At 49.3% G+C, this 18,984-nt stretch overlaps 1 protein-coding gene across 1 annotated transcript in view; it reads right to left on the bottom strand.

The window, feature by feature from the left end:
* XRN2 (5'-3' exoribonuclease 2) overlaps nucleotides 1-11,734 on the bottom strand; it is a 101,740-nt gene extending 90,006 nt beyond the window's left edge. Inside the window, exon 1 of the mRNA XM_019543850.1 lies at nucleotides 11,587-11,734. Within this exon, the coding sequence (XP_019399395.1) occupies nucleotides 11,587-11,661 (75 nt within the window). The 5' untranslated portion in view covers nucleotides 11,662-11,734. The remainder of the gene's footprint in view (nucleotides 1-11,586) is intronic.
* Nucleotides 11,735-18,984: the final 7,250 nt, after the last annotated feature.

Here is an 18,984-nt window from a genome sequence, read left to right as displayed (position 1 = left end):
AATTTTAGCTTTTGGCAGAGTTGCTGACAAGTAAGCTATGAAAGGGTTACAACTAACTTTTGCATGACAGAAAAAGGAGGGTGAGTAAGCTGAAGCCAGGCTCTGTCCCCGCTCTACGCAGCCAAATTATGGAAAAATCTTTTTCTTCATTCTGCTTTCCCAAAAAACAAGGTGCATGTCTTATCTGGGGACATCTGATATGTGTGAAAATACAATCCACCACATCCACTGCTCTCCCTGCATTTATATATGGAGTTCACCAATAGAGGTGCTGGGGGCCAATACCAATAGTCGACATTTAAGGAGGTGTATCGGCCGATACTGATCCAATTTCTGACGGGTCAGTCCATTGTGGTGGAAGGGGGGGGAAGGGGCAGGCAGATCAACACCCCCTGCGGTGAGAGAGGGGGCAAGGGCAGGCACTGTCCAGGCTGGGAAGGGGAGGGTGGAGCCATGGGGTGGGGGCACGAGGCAGCTCTTGTTGCTGGTTGCACCCTGGGAGGGCGGAGGCATGTGCCCCTGGATCTGCACGGAGAAGGGCAGGGCAGGCTGTAGCTGAGGCTCTTCTTGGCGGGGGTGGGCTCAGAGGCACTGGGAAGATGCTGCATCCATCACCACCCACACGCCCGGAGGAGCCAGAGCTGTGCTGTGTGGCTGGCAGCGGCAGCACTGGGAGCTGAGCTGCAGCAAAATTTGGGGTGGATGCAGCATCCTCCCAGCACCTGCTCTGAGCCCAACCCCTGCTGAGAAGAGCCCCACACAGCCCTGTCTGCAGCCCACCCTGCCCTGAACAGATCTGGGGATACACTCACCCCCACCAGGTATAAGAAGCTGCCCCCCCCATGCCCACCCGGGCTGAACAGCACCTGCCCCTGCCCCTTCCCTCACCGCAGGGTAGCGGGCATTGATCTGCTCGCCCCCCCACCCTTCCCTCCTTCCCCCCCTGTCACTACAACCGAGGCAGCTCTCCACACAGCTGGCACTGGTTCTGGCTGCCTGAGTGCAACATGAGCATTTATCGGCCAAATACAGCAAATTTTCTTTATATTGGTACTGATCTGGTATCGGGCTGATGCCCTGGTGCACCTCTATCATATGTTAAGCCTGTCAACATAAGATAAAAGGAAATCAAGTTGGACAGGGCTGATTTGCTCTTGGTGAATTCATACTGGCTGCTCCTGATCACTTTGTTCTCCTGTAGGTGCTCCTTTCTACAATGCATCCCAAACAGCCAAAATCACTCTCTCATTATCTGACTAATTATATAATAAGAACATTAAATGTTATGCAATATACAGAGAATAAAATAAAAAATATTATTTTAACAGCAGATACAATGACAAAGCCTACCAGCTGCAACTACCTTCTATACTTCTGACCAAAGCTTTATAAGTCTTATAAAATTATTCTAAGTCAACTAAGAGCTACTCTTTAAAAAATGTATTCATTCTGGCTTCTATTAGATAACAGGACAAGACAAAATTGTCTTGTATTTTATTTGATCTTTCAATCAAACCTCTTGCTATAGCTGACTGATTCAGAGAATATCAAAGGCTTATAATATGTGATACAGAAAAGAAAATTGCCCTCTTCGCTTTACCTCCAAGATTATACTTATTTTCAATCTCTTTTAAAAGACTTGGGAAAGCTGTTCAGTTCCAAACTGCAGAGCACTAAGTCAGCAACTTTACCCTTACATGCTCATACCCCAAAGTACCTCCATCACATTTTCAATGTAAAAACAGTCCTGTAATGGGTTTAAGCATCTGGAAGTGATATCTCTTGTGATATAACTAAACTGTTCACTTTTAATCTACAACCTCTTTTGAAACCATTGAAAATAAATCTTCAAATAAAATACTTTAGCTGTCACTTTATTAGTTCATGTGAATTTGATTAAGAATATTCTCCCCAAGATTCTTTATTATCTTCAAGATCTCTCTCTCATTCTTTCAGCTTGGTTTGAGAAAAAGATTAATCAGATTTAAGAAAAAAGAAATAATCTTGCAAGGTAAGAGAAGAAGGATCAATTTGTTAATATTTCAAGGAGATACATTATGAGGGGATATAACATTTCTGATTAGGAAGATTTATAAGCAATCCCAAAACACATACAGAATTGATTACATTGTGAAGAAACTTTGAATTCCTTTGCATCAGTAAGCTTCTTACTACTATCCTATTCACTTTCAGATTTAATGGCCAGATTTGAATATCAACAGTCATAATGAATGCACATTATTCCCAAGCAGTCCCCCTGTAATCATTATTTATTTATGAAACATAATGCCACTCAATATGAATCCTTATTCATGTTGGAAAAGAATCTGGCCCTAAATTTATGGTAAATCTAACCTGTTTCTCTAAGAAGTTTTATTTATTCCCCTAACAGTAAATCCTCTTTGAAAACGGAAAAGCACGGTCCCACGTTAGTCACTTAAGATTATATTTAACCTCAAAAGAATGAGTCAGCTTTATGCTAGGATATGAAGATGTTATATTATAAGGATAGAAATAGGATCAGAGACTATGCATTAATAATTTGACTCTTAAAAAGGGTAGAGATCATGTGTGATCAAAAGATACATTAAGACGCTTTGGCTTCTTTGACCATGGGATGTTGTTCCAAGGACTGCTAGGAAGAGATAGGATCCACCTGACAGAGAGAGCAGGTTTTTTGCAGACAAGCACACTAACCTAGTGAGAAGGGCTTTAAACTAGGTTTACCAGGGGATGGAGAAAAAAGTCCTGAGGTAAGTGGGGAAGCAGGTGACCTGAAGGAAGCACAAGCAGGAGGGGGCAACAGGAAAGGCCTTCTCATTAGGGATGCACTGATAAAGATTTTTTTTAGCCAATACTGATGACCTATTATTAAGTAGCCACATCAGCCGACACCGATACAATTGGCAAAATATAGCCCTCTGTTGTGGCTGAAGGGCCTGAGTAGTAAGCTGGGAACCAAAATGTTTGCAGTTGAAGTCTGGGTGTGGGCAAGTGATCTTAAGTCTCAATCTTGCAGATGACACCAAGCTGGGGGGAGTAATAGATAAGCTCCAGGGTATGGCTAGGATTCAGAGTGACCTAGACAAGTTGGAAGACTGGGCCAAAAGAAAACTCATGAGGTTCAGCAAAACGAGGACAAGTGGAAAGTTCTGCACTTAGGACACAACAATCCCGTGCACTGGTATAGGCTGGAGACTGACTGGCTGGGCAGTACCTCTGCAGAAAAGGACCTGGGGGTTACAATGGACAGTAAGCTAGCAGACGCTTCTAGCCTGATGACCCTGGGGTTGTTCCCTACCTCTCTCTGCTGAAATTGCAGAAAGATAAAAAAGGGGGAGGGGAGGACCACTGGTGATGGCCCTAGTATGCGGGGGCTGGGCTGGCTCCTGCTGCGTTCTGAAGTCCTGACCACACTACCAGGAACCACACACTGCTAGCAGGCTGAGGGGGGGGAAGAAGCAGCAGAGGCAGAAGGTGGGGAAATGGCGATGGCAGTGGTGGCAGGTGAGGGGGTAGAGAGAAATAGTGAGTGGGCAGGCAGAAGCACAGCAACAGTTGGGCTGGAGCATTGGGCCCATGCTGGTGGGGCAGAAGGAGCATGAAACCCAGGCTGGCAGGGGCTCTATGGAGCCAGGCCAGCTACCTCCCCTCCCTGCCAACGCAGCAGGAGCCAGCCTGCCCCTGCAATTCCCAGCTGGCTCCGTGCAGTGCTGGCCAGGCCAAACTGGCTCCAGTACCATACAGTTCCTGGCTGCTTGGCCAGGACTGCACGGTGCAGCAGGACCCAGTTGGGAACCAGGTCATGCCAGAGTGCCGGGTGTGCAGGTGAGGGGGAAGCAGCAGTGGCAGTCTGCAGCATCTTCAAGAAGTTCAACACTATGGTCCTGGAGCCCAACACGCTCAGCACTACACTACAACCACCATCCTCTTGCACTGTATACCCCACAAAACCATCCTGCACCTGACACCCCATCCCTCTGACAGTCACAGCCTCCCACAAACCCCACACCTACCCCAAGCCCCCCACACCTATTCACCCTCCACAAAACCCCCACCTTTCCCCATACACCCCCACACACACATCCCCTCACACGTACCCAGTCCCCACCCACATCCCTCACACTCCTCCCCCACAATATACAAAAGTAAGACTTCATTTTAAGCTATTATACAATCACCTCTATGTACACTACACAAACGCATGCAAATCAGAACAAAAATATTTTTTGAAAATGAATTAATATATATTGTAGTAGATGTTTGATTTTTAGAATAGAATATGGGGTTTTTTCTGGTTCCAAGACAGCAACACCCTTGTCAAAAGGAGTACTTCCAGGGGCAAGGGGAGGGACTTCTGGTGGCAAAGGTCAAGGGTTTAGGGGGCGGGCCTTCCAGTCTCAAGATGGCAACCAGGGAGCAGGGCACCTGTCAGGGAGCAGGGCTACCCATGTGACTCTCAACAGCTCACCCAAACTCGTTAAGTGGCCCTCCAGCCAAAATAATGGCCCACTGCTGGATTAGGGACTATTTAGATAAAGCTGGACACATACAAGTCCATGGGGCTGGACACGATGCACCCAAAGGTGTGCTGAGGGACTTGGCTGACGTGACTGCAGCGATGCCGGTCATTATCTCTGAAAACTCATGGTGGCTGGGAGAGGTCCTGGATGACTGAGAAAGGGCATATACAGTACGCATCTTTAAGAAAAGGAGGAGGAGGATCCGGGTAACCATGGACTGGTCAGTCTCACCTGAGTCGCTGGAAAAAACATGGAGCATATCCTCAAGCAATACACTGCTAGGCACTTGGAGAAGAAGCTGATCAGGAACAGTCAGCATGGATTCACCAAGGACAAGTCATGCCTGACCAACCTGACTGCCTTCTATGATGAGGTGACTGGTTCTGTGGATGTGGGGAGAACAGTAGATGTGATATACCTTGACTTTAGCAAGGCTTTTGATATGGTCTATATAGCAGGAGGCTTGGTGGTCTTGCTACTTTAAGAAGACAGGCTGTGTTAGAAGCAGCCTGCAGGTATGGCAGGAATCAGTTAGAGTCAGCTGACCAGCAGGGGGCAGTCTAGCCCCAAGACCCATGATGAGCTGAGCTCCTGGGCAGCAGGGCTCCTGGTTAACTTCTGAGTTGTGATAAGCAATTCTGGAGGTTTGAGGAAGGGACTAAGGGGAAGAGGAGGTCCAAACAGGGAGCTCAAAGGTCTCACTGACTCAGGAACAGGGCCAGGGCCCAGAGATAGGGGCCAAAGGCCAACGAGAGCCACAGCCAGAGACAGGCAGGGCCAGGAAAGCCCATGAGTCTCAACTGACCTAGGACTCGGGCCAAGGCCCAAAGAGAGAGGCCAAAAAATGGGGCTCACAGCTCGAAACCAAGAGGACCAAGTAGCCTATAGCCCAGGAGGGATGGGGACTGGAGCCAGAAGCCCATAGTCCAGGATGGGTTCATGTCAGCAGGACCAAGGGGCAAGTAGCATGAAAAGGGAGTTAGGAACAGCAGAGAAAGAGAGAGAGGGAGGAATGATTAACATCTGCAAGGCATGGGAGAGGATGCTGGAGAGGACAGTCTCTATGAAATTAGCCCTTGATGCGATGAACAATGACACCAGCGCTCATGAGGAGATCTGACTTGGGAAGCCTCCCTTTCCTAAAAGTGGGATTTCATCAAGGAATAACAGGCAAGGAGACAAGATTGCCCAGAGACAGCAAAAGACAGCAAAGTTGATAAGGGCTGATTGGGTTCCAGGGATATCACCACCACCCCTGGAGCAGGACCCTGTTAGCCTCCCACAACATTCTCACAAGCAAGCTAAGGAAGTACGGGTTAGATGAATGGACTGGAAGGTGGATGGAAAATTGGCTGGATCATGAGGCTCAAAGGTCAGTAATTAACGTCTAGACGGCAGCTGGTATCAAGTGGAGTTACCCAAGGGTTGGTCCCAGGGCCAGTTTTGTTCAATATATTCAATTACCTGGAAGATGGCACAGAGTGCACCCTCAGCAAGTTTGCAGATGACACCAAGCTGGGAGACTAGATATGCTGGTGGGTAGGGCTAGGGTACAGGGAGAACTAGACAAACGGGAGAACTGGACCACAGGAAACCTCTTATAATGTTCAGAAAGGAGAAATATAAAGTTCTGTATTTAGGCCAAACAATCCCATGCACCAGTACAGGTTGGGGGCTGATTGGCTAAGCAGCAGCTCTGCATAAAAGGACCTGGGGGTTACAGTAGGCAAGAAGCTAAATATGAGCCAGTGTGCTCTTGGTGTGAAGGCAGCTAACAGCATACTGGGCTGCACTAGTAGGAACACTGCCAGCAGATCAAGGGAAGTGATTCTTCCTCTCCATTTGGCACTGTTGAGGCTACGTCTGGAGTACTGTATTCAGTTTTGGGCCTCCCACTACAGAAAGGATGTGGACAAATTGGAGAGACCACCAGAGGGCAATGAAAATGGTGAGGGGGCTGAGACACATGAATGAGGAGGAAAGCCTGAGGGAACTGGGCTTATTTAGTCTGCAGAACAGAAGACTGAGGGGGGATTTAATAACAGCCTTCAACTACCTAAAGGGTGGGTCCGAAGAGGATGGAGCTAGACTGTTCTCAGTGGTGGCAGATGACAGAACATGAAGCAATGGTCTCAAGTTGCAGTAAGGGAAGTTTAGATATTAGGAAAATCTCTTTTACTAGGAGGGTGGAATCTCCAGCCTGGGAGGTTTTTTAAGACCCTGCTAAACAAAGCCTTGGCTGGGGTGATATAATGGGGGATGGTCCTGCTTTGAGCAAGGGGGTGGACTAGATAATCTTCTGAGCTCCCTCTCAACCCTAATTTTCTATTATTCTAAACTAGACTTCTATATTTAAAAGTAAATACCCTACAAGATTTCATTATAATTCTAGTTAGACATTGTTATCAATGTTTAGTTGCTGCTAAAGTTGTGCAGTTAAAAACATTCACTGATCTTTCCCCAAAACTCAAGCTACAGTTTAGAAAGCAAAATTAAAGGCTAGATTTTTAGTAACTATAAGGCAAAATATTTCATATTTTGTCAAATATATTTGCTTCTTCCCACTGGAATAATGTAACCCTTCCAGGGTATGAGGGAAGCATATCTCAAGTTTATTTAGAGGAAAAATTTTAGGAAGCGTCTAATAATCAACTTCTGGATGGTTTTTAAAGCATTTGGAAATTGGACAGCAGGCAGGCATTCATAATGGGCACATTCACCCACACCTCTCTTGTCCCTTCATAACACATGAGGCTTGGAAAGGTCTAAAGCAGAGGGGTCAAACATATGGCCCCTGGGCAAGATCCGACCAACAGAGTTACTTTATCTGGCCCAATGGATTACAGACAGAGCCCTGGAAATTGGGCATATGTGGCAGGTGGCCTGCTGCAGAATCTGGGGCCCATGGGCCCTAGTACATACAGTGGCAGGATGACAAGAAAGGGCTGATACATCCCAGGTTGTCTTCTAGCCACTTCATCTGTCACTGCTGTGACAGACCTAACTGCTTGGCTGCTGCCCCCACTGTCACTGCATACCCTGTCCTGGAGCTACAGCTGCTGTATGGGCATGCAACAGCAGCCCCAGCCCACTCCATGTGGCAGGGGCTTGAGCTGTGCTATAAGCCCCCATGCTGGAGCTATTGCCACCACATGCTCCAGGCTGGAAGCAACCTACAAGGAGCCTCACGGTTTGAATCTGGTTCAGGGCACAAGGTTAATTTGGTACCTTTGGCTTATGGGAACCTTGAAATACTGCAGATAGAGCCAAAGGGCAATTCCTTTGGCTGAATCTAGCACAGAAATACCTTTATGTTATAGTAAACCAATACTGCTTTACAAGTGAAGTACTACTACCACAGACTAATCACTCTACAATCTTCCCAGGGATAATTTATCCTGATTGCCATGGGGTCTCCTGGAAGAGGCCACAATTAACAAAGATACAAGTGCACTAAAGCTACTTCTAGAGCTTGTTTATTTGGGGAAAACTAACCAAAACACCTACTATTATTTGTAATAGCTCCCCATGCAAACAGTTACTCCAGAATAAATCTTCATGTAGGGAATTATTCCAAAACCACTAATGGGCTTCAGCTTCACAATCTTATTTTTGAATAGTTTTCCCATATAGACAAAGGGGTCAGCCCCTATCTAAATGGTTAGGCTCCAAATTGTACTTCAGTGCTTACAGGTATGGTACAGAAGCTCACCCATCACACAGTAGAATCCAAACGGAAGCTATAGACCACCACTGAATAAAAAACATACAATATTGGGTTAATCTAAACCAGTGGTTTTCAACCTTTTTTCATGTGTGGGCCTCTAAAAAAAATTTGAATGGAGGTGCAGACCCCTTTAAATTCTAAGTGTGGGTATTCACATACTTTTGGTTAATCATATCACCTTTAATGGACCCTCTGGACAATCTATGAACCCTGAGGGTGTCCAAGGACCACAGGCTGAAAACCACTAATTTAAATTTTTTTACTACATAAATCTTAAAAGCAATAAAACCTGGAATTTCTATTCCTTATTTCTGGAACAAGAATTAGATACCAACAGTGAGTTAAACCTCACCATTTTCTGGTTTGCAGAAGTAAGGGAAAAGTGTTATCAACCAAAAGCTGTAGTGGTGCCTACACAAAGAAAATTTAATATATCAGAAATCAGCCATATCAGGCTGATAATTTGGCTGATAAATGGCCCATGTATGCATGCAGCCACAGTGCAGCACAGGAGTGAGAAGCATAGTCCCGCAGTGTGGAGAGCTGCCTCCAGCTGGTAAGACTGGTATCGAGGGAGGTGGGAAGGGACTGGGGGGCAGATCAAGGCCCCCCGTAGGGAGGGAGGCAGGGGGCTGGGGCAGGCATGGGATGGAGCAGCGGCCTGTTGGGGGGAGGGCTACCATTGTGTGCCACTCCTGTGGGAGCCTCTAGTCTGGCGACTTGTTCAGCCCTCGCCTGCTCATCCGGCAGCTCCCACCGCTCATCTGGGAGGGTAGGTGTGTGTCCCCGGATCTGCAACAAACTCTTCCTGGCGGGGCTGGGCAGGGCTGCACTGGGAAAGGGGCTACAGGGAGGCTGCTGTCAGGCAGAGCTTGGTGCAGCCCTGGCCCCAGCTCACCCCGCACAGACCTGGGGGTATACCCCCCCGCTGCCCTCTCAAACAAGCAGCGGAAGCAGCAGCAGGAGTCACTAGACCAGCAGCTCTCACATGAGTGGCAGAAGCCATCCTCCCCATCCCCACAGATGAGCCACGGCACTGTCCTGTGCCCTTTCCAGCTGGGAGGACCCAGACCCAACCCCCCGGGGGCCTTGATCTGCCCCCTAGCCCCTTCCCTCCCCCCACACAAGACTTAGCAGCTGGAGGCAGCTCTCCATGCTGCAGGGTTGGTATTGGAAATAGGATCAGCATTGGCCAATATGCCTCCTTAAAAACTGGCTATCAGTATCATCCGCAAAAATCTCTATTGGTGCACCCCTAAAAAGCAGGTTCCTTAATGTTGCTTTGACCAGCAAAATCATTGCATAAGAGTAACACCAACCGCTAAAGATTGGGTTAAGTGTCAGGAAAAAAGTAAGCAACTGAAGGTAATCCAAACTAGGGACATGTTTTAAAATATAGAAAAGTTATCCTTCAAATTCCAACTTAAATATGACAGCTGATAGTGAGAAACAAAAAGGTACAGTAAGTAAATATAAATAACGACAACTGAGCAACCACTTCTCTTTCTCAGCTTTTCAGTTAACTCTCCACTCTCACGCATTTTAGGGTTTTGGTCCACACAAAGAAGGGACTACAACAAGCTCTGAAGCAAAGCAAGCTACCTTGTGCTCACTGCAACACCAAATGTATGGACACTACTACAGTGTCAATTCACACCGTACCTCACTCCATAACTTTGCTGTGCAGACAAGCCTCACACACTTCCTCAGCCCCTATTACCATAATCTCCAAATGGTTGTGCACACTTTCTTTTTTTAGCTCTTAGTACTTATTTCTACCAGTCCCTTTTTTTTGGCAATCACTTCTATGAATTCCAGAAACCAAACATGAGAAAAGTGGCTGCGTGTGGCAGCATGAGTCAGTTCAGTGAAACACTTCTCCCACAGTACTTTGAGATTGATGTGTGTAAAACTCTCTGTACTGCTACTGTCCTTCTCTCTCAGCATCCAACTGATTTCTCCAACCCCAGCAAACAGCATCCCTTCCTTACCCTCAAAAGCTAGCTTCTTGCAGGAAGGAAACCAGTTTCTAGCAGGAGAAAGAGGCCCTACCTAACATGTAGATTCAGCATATACATGTTCAGTGGACACTAATCCAATACACATACCAGGATGTTAAAAGCATCACCTACAGCATCTGCCTTCAAATAAGAAGGCAAGACTTAGCACTGACAATCTGTAAACAGTGCCAACGAAAATGGAAGCTGGTTGTTCAATATTTCTGTTTTTTGTGTTTTTTGTTTTGTTTTGTTTTGTTTTGTTTGGGGGGGGGGGAGGGCAGGGAGGACCAAAATGCCTCTGTGTTTGGTGGAGTACTTGAACCTGAAGTAGGAACCTTTTAAGAGCCCACCCAAAACAAAGGCAGCTTTCCTTCTGAAGCGTCCTTCGCAAATTTGATGTAAACAGACACAAACAAAAATTTATTAAAAAGTTTCAAACAAGAACTGAGAAGAACAAGGACATTTCAAACAAGAACCTTTTGCCCTCTCAAGCACACTAGTTTTAAATCTCCGCTTCCAAACTCGCTCCCTCTTCAGAGCCTTCTGGAGATAGCAAGGAAAGGGAAGGTATTTTAAGAGAAAAAGCAGGCAGCCTTCTTTGAGAGAAAGAGTGGAAGTTATTCAGCCTTCAACTGCAACAAAAAGATAGTTTCCCCTCAACAAGCCACATTTACAAACTTTTAATTGCAACTTTTTAAGGCAGCCTTCAAAGCAACATTGTTCGCTTATGTTCAAGAGCTACAAGGCCACCTTATAACTTGCTAGGAAGTTGGTTAACTTATTTGAGGCAAGCTAGCTTCTTTGGGTAGACATGATCTCTTTTATCATACCAGCTAGACAGCTGGAAAAAGTTATTTGCAAGTTTTCAGGGCACAAACTCCCTTACTTTGCTTGAATAATAATTTGGTTTTATATTAATCACTTATAAATTTTTTAAACGATGATGATGCCTTTGTTTTAAGGCAAGCGCTGGTCAGCTTCACTGCTGCCCACAGCAATCACTGCTCAGCGAAGGGCGGGTGCGGGGGGTGCTCATACCCCAACAAAGGAGTAAACAGCTGGTGGGGGGGGAGGGCGGTGCATTCCAACCGCCTCCACTATGACAGAGACAGCGTCAACCCACCGCAGCCAACCCGGGGCGAGCGGAGCCGCGGCACGAGCCCGACCCGCGTACGCCAGGACGGGGTGGGGAGCCAAGAGTCACCTCGCCACCGCTGCCCCAGCAACGGAGGCACCGTCACGCAAGACCCCCGCCAGCCATGGAATTACGCAGGGGCTGGGGGGTTACGTAAGGGGCGCGCGGGCCCGACCGGGGAAGGGGCAACGCTGGTCTCACCCTTTCTTCCACGCAGTTGACGATGATAGAAGGGTACTTGCGGCTGAGCCAGCGGAAGAAGGCCGGGACTCCCATGGCCCTGCAGCAGCAGCGGCCGCGCAGCTAGAAACTAAGGTGTGGAGAGGGAAGCGGCGGCAAACCGGACTTCCGGGGCAAGGGGCGGCGCGGGGACAGCTAGGAAAGGAAGTGAGCGGGGAAAGGAAGCACGTGACACTTTCCACGCTGCCATTTTTGTGCCGGGCACGCGCCTGCGCAGCGTTCTTGCTAGGGGCAGCGGGGGCGGGGCCAGTCTTGCCCAAGCTTGCCTTGAAGAATGTGGGCACGGGTCACGTAGGTGGCGGCTGCGAGGCTGGGAAGGTTTCTGTTACCCTCTCAGGGTGACTCGCTCACAGTGCCCCTGGCTAGGGGGGGCGGGCACAGCCGTGAGGTTTAAGTAGAAATACCGTTTGGGGGCCTTCGCAAGCATAGTATTTATGCAACAGTTTGCACTTTGCAGACAGTCCAGGAGATGCAGAGAGATCTTTTTTTTCGCCCTTCACAACATAAACGATCGTATAGGGCGAGGTAGAGAGCCAAGGTTTGGACCAGCTCCCTGCCCCTCTCCTCTGAAAATTTAAATCCTCAGACCAATTCCATAATCATTGGTATAATGTACACGTCCACACACGTGACAGATGCCATGCAGGGACTCTAAGGACTTGAAGATGGAAAAAATAATGGCACACGCTCCATCATTTTCTTTCACGTGCAAGGCCCCCGTGACTCCTTTGTGGAATTATTTCTTATACATGACACTTCCTATACAAATCTGATCTCTTATTTTTAAAATCTCATCAATGTTAAGCTGGTCTCATTTTTGAGGGGGCTGACTCATGACCAGGGATCTGGGTTTTCCATTTCCCACAGGAAAACGGAGAAAACCACGGGTTCCCTGTTTTTAATTGGAGAAAATGTGGGTTTCCCGTTTTAGCAGATTCTTGGTTTTTGCAAAGAGGTCTTGCAGGCTGTCATGGCCCCAGCCTACAAGAGCTGATTGCAGAAAGGGCAGAAAATGCCCAGCCCTACCCAGAGGGGGAGGAAGAGGGGGAAGGGCAGGGCCTCAGCCTCTGAGTAAGCCAAAGCTCGGCTCAGGCTCAGGCTCAGGCTCACCCTTCACCCCTGGATCCTAGAGGTAAGTGGGGCTTGAGGGTTGTAGGGCAGGGCTCAGGAAGGTGGCCGGGGGCCAAGAGAGCAGGCGGCATTGCCAGCCCCAGGCAGCAAACGCAGCCAGGAGCAGGGCTGTGGGGTGAGGGCAGGGGTGCCCCTTTGCAGGCCACACACGTCCCAGCTGGCAGGACAGGGGATTTGCTCGTGGCAGCCACAGCCACCACCACACTGCTGGTGCCACCCTGTGGCCAGCCGCACAGCTCCACAGGCATGGCTCTGCGATAGTAGCAGCAGCGGAGGGAGGTTTTGCATGCAGCGACCACCACCGCTGGCATGGCTCCACAGGTAAGTAGCAGCAGCTGCCATGTGCAAGCCCCCCCCCTCCCCCGCAGCCACTATCCCTCGCTGTCACTGCAGAGCCATGGCCATGGAGCCGTGCAGCCAGCCTCATGAGAGCCCCCACCCTCCCTTGGCCAGCCACACAGCTGCCACCATCCTGTACCGCCAGAGCCATGCAACCGGTCATGAGGCTTAAGCGGCGGTGCAGTGGTGGCCACTGCATGCAAGCCCCCCTTTCTCCCCATGGCCAGGCGGCACATATGTGGCCTGCACAAAAGCGGCCACCACTGCACTGCCGCTGCTGCGCCCTGCACTGCTTGCCTGCAAAGCCATGCGGGTGGATGTGGGATGGTACTGCAGGGTGCAGCGGCAAAGTTGCAGTGGTGACCTCCTTGTGCGAACCCCCCCATCAGGCCGGCCGGTACATGTGTAGCCCGTAGGGTGGCACCCTTGCCCTCACCCCCCGGCCCTGTTCCTGGGAGTGGATACAGAGGCACGCTCCTCCTCTTCTTGATCTACCTTCCCAGCACCTTCCCATTCCCCTGCCCTGCTCTGCCCCTTCCCCCCCACACACACACTTACCTGCTTGGGTGGGTGTCAGTGTCTGTATGTGCATCTGTGTCTGCATGTCTGTGCCTGTGGAGCTGTTGTGGAGGAGTGAGGGGCACCAGCAATGCTGGGTGAAGGGGCTGTGGGAGGCTTTTAATTTTTATCATGGATTTTGGGTTTTTAATCAGAGAATTTGCAGTTTTTAAATCAGAGAAAACCAGGACCCCTGCATGACTTTTGAAGGCTTCAAGTTAGCTATCTTACCAAAAAGTGCTACATAACAATATGTCATCGTTATTACATACACTTCACCTTTGCCGGCAAAGACACAGTCCCCATGTCCAACCAGTGTTCCACCACTCTTGTAGTGAGAGAGATTTTCCTAATATCTAACCCAGTGGTGTCCAACTTTTTAAGGTGAAGATCACTTTTTGAAGTAAAGGGCAATCCAGGATCTACCATGCCCCTTCCTGCCCCACCCAGCAGGTCAGCGGGACAGGCAGGAGGACAGATCAAGGCCCCCACGGTGAGGCAGGGAGTGGGGCGGGACAGGGTGAGTGGGGCCTGGGTGGCTCATTCAGGAATGCTGGGGGGCTTCCACTGCTGCACACATCCCAGCAAAGGCCAAGGGGGCACATAGTTTCATAGTTTCTAGGGTCGGAAGGGACCGGAGTAGATCATCTAGTCCGATCCCCTGCCATGGCAGGAAAGAATACTGGGGTCAAATGACCCCAGCAAGGTGTACATCTAGCCTCCTCTTAAACACCCCCAGGGTAGGAGCTTGCACCACTTCTCTTGGAAGTTGGTTCCAGATCCTAGCTGCCCTGACTGTGAAGTGGCGCCTCCTGATGTCTAATCTGAATCTACCCTTTGCCAGCTTGTGACCGTTATTCCTGGTCACTCCTGGCAGTGCTTGGGGGAACAGGGATTCCCCCAATGCCTGCTGATCCCCCCTGACTAGTTTATAACAGGCCACTAGATCCCCCCTCAGCCTTCTCTTGTGGAGGCTGAACAGGTTCAGGTCCCGTAGCCTCTCCTTGTAGGGCCTGCCCCGCTGCCCCCTGATCATGCGAGTGGTCCTCCTCTGGACCCTCTCCATGTTGTCCACATCCCTTTTGAAGTGGGGCGCTCAGAACTGGATGCAGTACTCCAGCTGCGGCCTGACCAGTGCCGCATAGAGGGGAAGTATCACCTCCTTGGACCTGCTTGAGATGCATCTGTGGATGCATGACAAGGTACGGTTGGCCTTCCTGACTGCATCCCCACACTGCCTGCCCATGTTCTCCCAGTCTTTGTGCAGGGCAAGGTGGCTGCTGCTGCGCCCTGGGCTTTGTGGCCCGAGCTGCAGCCACCTTGTCCTGTACACAAACTGGGGGTGCACATGCTCTCCCGGGTCTCTGCTAGGGTGTGTGCAGTGGCAGGAGCCTCCCCGCATGCCTGGATGAGCTGCCCAGACTCCAATCCTCCCCCAGCCTGGCGAGGTCTCCACTCATGTGGTGCCAGGGGCCGTGGAGGGGGATCGTCCCACTCACTATGCCTGGCCCCGGCGGCAGGGGGTGCAGCTCAACTCAGCCCAGTCACGTGCGTCCTGCTGCTGCTACATCCTGCCGCTCCTTATCACAGAGCCTCTGACAGTCAATCTCAGCCTGGAGAGTCAGACATCAACTGTCAGGGGCTCCCCAATCGACCAGTCAATCAGGATTGACCAGTTGGTGACCACTGATCTAACCTCAACTTCCGTTGCTGTAACTTGAGACCATTGCTCCTTGTTCTGTTACTGCCACCACTGAATACAGTCTAGCTCGATCTGCTTTAGACCCACTCTTCAGGTAGTTGAAAGCTGTTATTAATCCTCCCTTCAGTCTTTTCTTCTCCAGAGTAAATAAGCCCAGTTCATAGATTTCATAGACATTAGGGCTGGAAGGGACCTTGGAAGATCAAGTCCAGCCCCCAACCCAAAGGGCAGGAAGTCAGCTGGAGTCATAGGATCCCAGCAAGATAAGTGTCCAATTTACTGTTGAAGGTGTTCAGTGTAGGTGCTTGTACCACCTCCAATGTTCCCTCAGTCTCTCTAAGTCATGTGTCCCAGCACCCTAACCATTTTTGTTGCCCTCTGCTGGACTCTCTCCAGTTTGTCCACTTCCTTTCTGTAGTGGGGCCTCACCAGTGCCAAACAGAGGGGAATAATCACTTCCTTCAATCTGCTGGCAATGGTCCTACTAATGCAGCCCAGTAAGTTGTTAGATTTCTTAGCAACAGGGGCTCACTGCTGACTCCTATTCAGCTTATTGTCCACTGTAACCTCCAAGTCCTTTTCTGCAGTTACTGTTCAGCCAGTCAGCCCCCAGCCTGTACTGGTGCATGGAATTGTTCCATCCTAACTGCAGGATTTTGCACTTGTCCTTATTGAACTTCATGATGTTTCTTTTGGTCCAATGCTCCAATTTGTCTAGGTTTCTCTAAATCCTAACCCTACCTTTCAGTGCATCTACTGCTCCACCCAGCAAACTTGCTGACAGTGCACTCCATCCCATCTTCCATATCACTGATGAAAATATTGAAGAAAATTGGCCCTAGGACTGAACCTTGGGACACACCACTTGATACCAGCTGCCAGCTAGACATCGAGCCATTGATTACTACCCTTCGAGCCTGATGATCCAGTCAGTTTTCCATCCACCTTACAGTCCATTCATCCAACTCATACTTCCTTAGCTTGCTTGCAAGAATGTTGTGGAAGACCATATCAAAAGACTTGCTAACATCCAGGTATATTACAACCACTGCTTTCCCCATATCCACAGAGCCAGTCATCTCATCACAGAAGGCAGTCAGGGTGGTCAGGCATGACTCGCCCTTGCTGAATCCATGCTGACTGTTCCTGATAAACTTCTTCTCCAAGTGCTTAGAAATGGATTCCTTGAGGACCTGGTCCATGATTCTGACTGAGATGAGGCTAACTAGTTTGTAGTTCCCCAGATCTTCCTTTTTCCCTTCCTTAAAGATTGGCAAAATATTCGTCCTTTTCCAGTCAACTGGGACCTCTTCCAGTCACCATGAGTTTTCAAAAATAATGGTCAACAGATCTGCAATCACATCAGCCTACTCCCTCAGTACCCTTGGGAGCATTGAGTCTGGCCCCATGGACTTGTACATGTCCAGCTGTTCTAAATAGTCCCTAACCTGTTCTTTCCCCACTGTTGATTACTCACCTCCTCCTCAAACTATGTGGCCAAGTGTAGTTGTCTGGAGCTGACTTTGCCTGTGAATATTGAAGTAAAAAAAGGCATTGAGTACTTCATCCTTTTCTGCATCATCTGTCACAAGGTTGCCTCTCCTATTCAGTAAGGGACCCACACTTCCCCTGATCTTCCTCCTGTTGTTGACATACCTGTAGAAACCTCATTTCCCTTCACATCTCTTGGGAGCTGCAACTCCAATTGTGCTTTAGCCACCCTGATTTCATCCCTGCATTCCTGAGCAATACTTTTATACTCCTCCCTAGTTATTTGTTCAAGTTTCCACTTCTTGTAGGCTTTCTTTTTGTGGCTTAGCTCACTGCAGTTCACTGATATGCCCAGCTGGCCTTCTGCCATACTTGCTAGTCTTCCTGTGTTTCAGAATGTTTCATTCCTGCACCCTCAGTAAGGGTTCTTTAAAATGCAACCACTTTTCCTGCCTCAGACTGAGCTCCCAGGGGATCCTGCCTATCACTTCCCTGAGCGAGTCCAAGTCTGCTTGTCTGAAGTTCAGGGTCCATAGTCTGTTGCTCTCCTTCCCTCAGGATCCTGATCTCAGTCATCTCATGGTTGCTGCTACTCAGGTTGCCAACCACTTCTACATTCCCCACCATTTCTTCCCTGTTTGTGAAGAAGAGTACAGCCCCTAGTTGGCCTCTCCAATGCTTGCACCAGGAAGTTGTCCTCAACACCCTCCCAAAACTTCCTGGATTGCCTGTGCACTGCTGTATTGCCCCCACAGCAGATGTCAGGATGATTGAAGTCCCCCAGGAGACCCAGGGCCTGTGATCAGGAAACTTCCGCTAGCTGTTTGAAGAAAGCCTCTTCCATTTCATCCTCCTGGTCTGGTGGTCTATAGCAAACACCCACCATGACATCACTTTTGTTGGTTTCCCTTCTGACCCTAACGCAGAGACCAGGGGTGACATGTAGTGGGTGCACATGCACCCCCCGAGTGTGGCAATGCACCACCTACAAAAAGGCGCTGCTGACAACAGTCGCTACTTGCCACCCCACCACCAACACTGCTGGTGGCGTCTGCGGGCAGTCCGCAATCCCTGTTGGCTGCTGCCAATGCTGCTAGTGGCAGCTGCGGGTGGTCGCTGACCCTTGGTCAGTGCTCGCTACCCCCCCCCCACCACCGACACTGCTGGTGGCGTCTGTGGGAGCTCCCCCGCTTACTGCCGCTATGCTCCCGCTACCGCCATGCCCCACCCCAACCACCGGGGCATGTGTCATTCATGCCAGAGACTTTCAGCAAGGCTGTCTCCAGTTTCATACTGGAGCTCTAAGCAATCGTACAGCTCTTTTATAAAGAGCAACTCCTCTTCTCCCCTGCTTGTCCTTCCTGAACAGTTTATGCCCATCCATGACAGTGCTCCAGTCATACAAGATACCACACCAAGTCTCTGTTATTCCAGTGGAGCTAGGCTGTTCTCAGTGATGGTAGACGATAGAACAAGGAGCAATGGTCTCAAGTTGCAGCAAGGGAATTGGAGGTTAGATATCAGGAAAAAACACACTCTCACTAGGAGGGTAGTAAAGCACTGGAACAAGTTATCCAGAGAGGTGGTGGAATCTCCATCCTCGGAGATTTTTAAGACCTGGCTAGACAAAACTTTGGATGGGATGGTCTAGTTGGTGATGGTCCTGCTTTGAGCAGGGGGTAGAACTAGATGACCTCCCAAGGTCCCTTCCAACCCTTGTTTTCTATAATTCAATCGCATCATTGTTCCATGACTGTTTAAGAACTTCCAATTCTTCCTGTTTGTTTCCCAGTCTCCATACATTCATGTACAGATGCCTGAGGGAACTAGACAATTGCCCTACTTTCTCAGGAAGAATGAGAAGGCCTTCTCTGTTGTCCCCTCCTACTTGTGCCTCCTCCGGGTCACCCACTTCCCCAGTTACCTCAGGGCTGTGATTTCCAACCCCACTTCCCCCCTGCCACAGCTAACCTAGTTTAAATCCTCCTCACTAGGTTGAGTCTGTCTGAGAAGATGCTCTTCCCTCGCTTTGTCAGGTGGATCTCATCACTTCCTAGCAATCCTTATTCTTGAAAAAACTTTCCATGAACAAATAAGCCAAAGCCCCTCTGGCAACACCATCTGTGCAGCCATGCACT

Source organism: Crocodylus porosus, unplaced genomic scaffold (genome assembly GCF_001723895.1).
Source record: "Crocodylus porosus isolate Cpor-Errol unplaced genomic scaffold, CroPor_comp1, whole genome shotgun sequence".
Taxonomy (NCBI): domain Eukaryota; kingdom Metazoa; phylum Chordata; order Crocodylia; family Crocodylidae; genus Crocodylus; species Crocodylus porosus.
The sequence above is the reverse complement of the archived record's forward strand: the minus strand, read 5'-3'. Positions and strand labels throughout refer to the sequence as shown.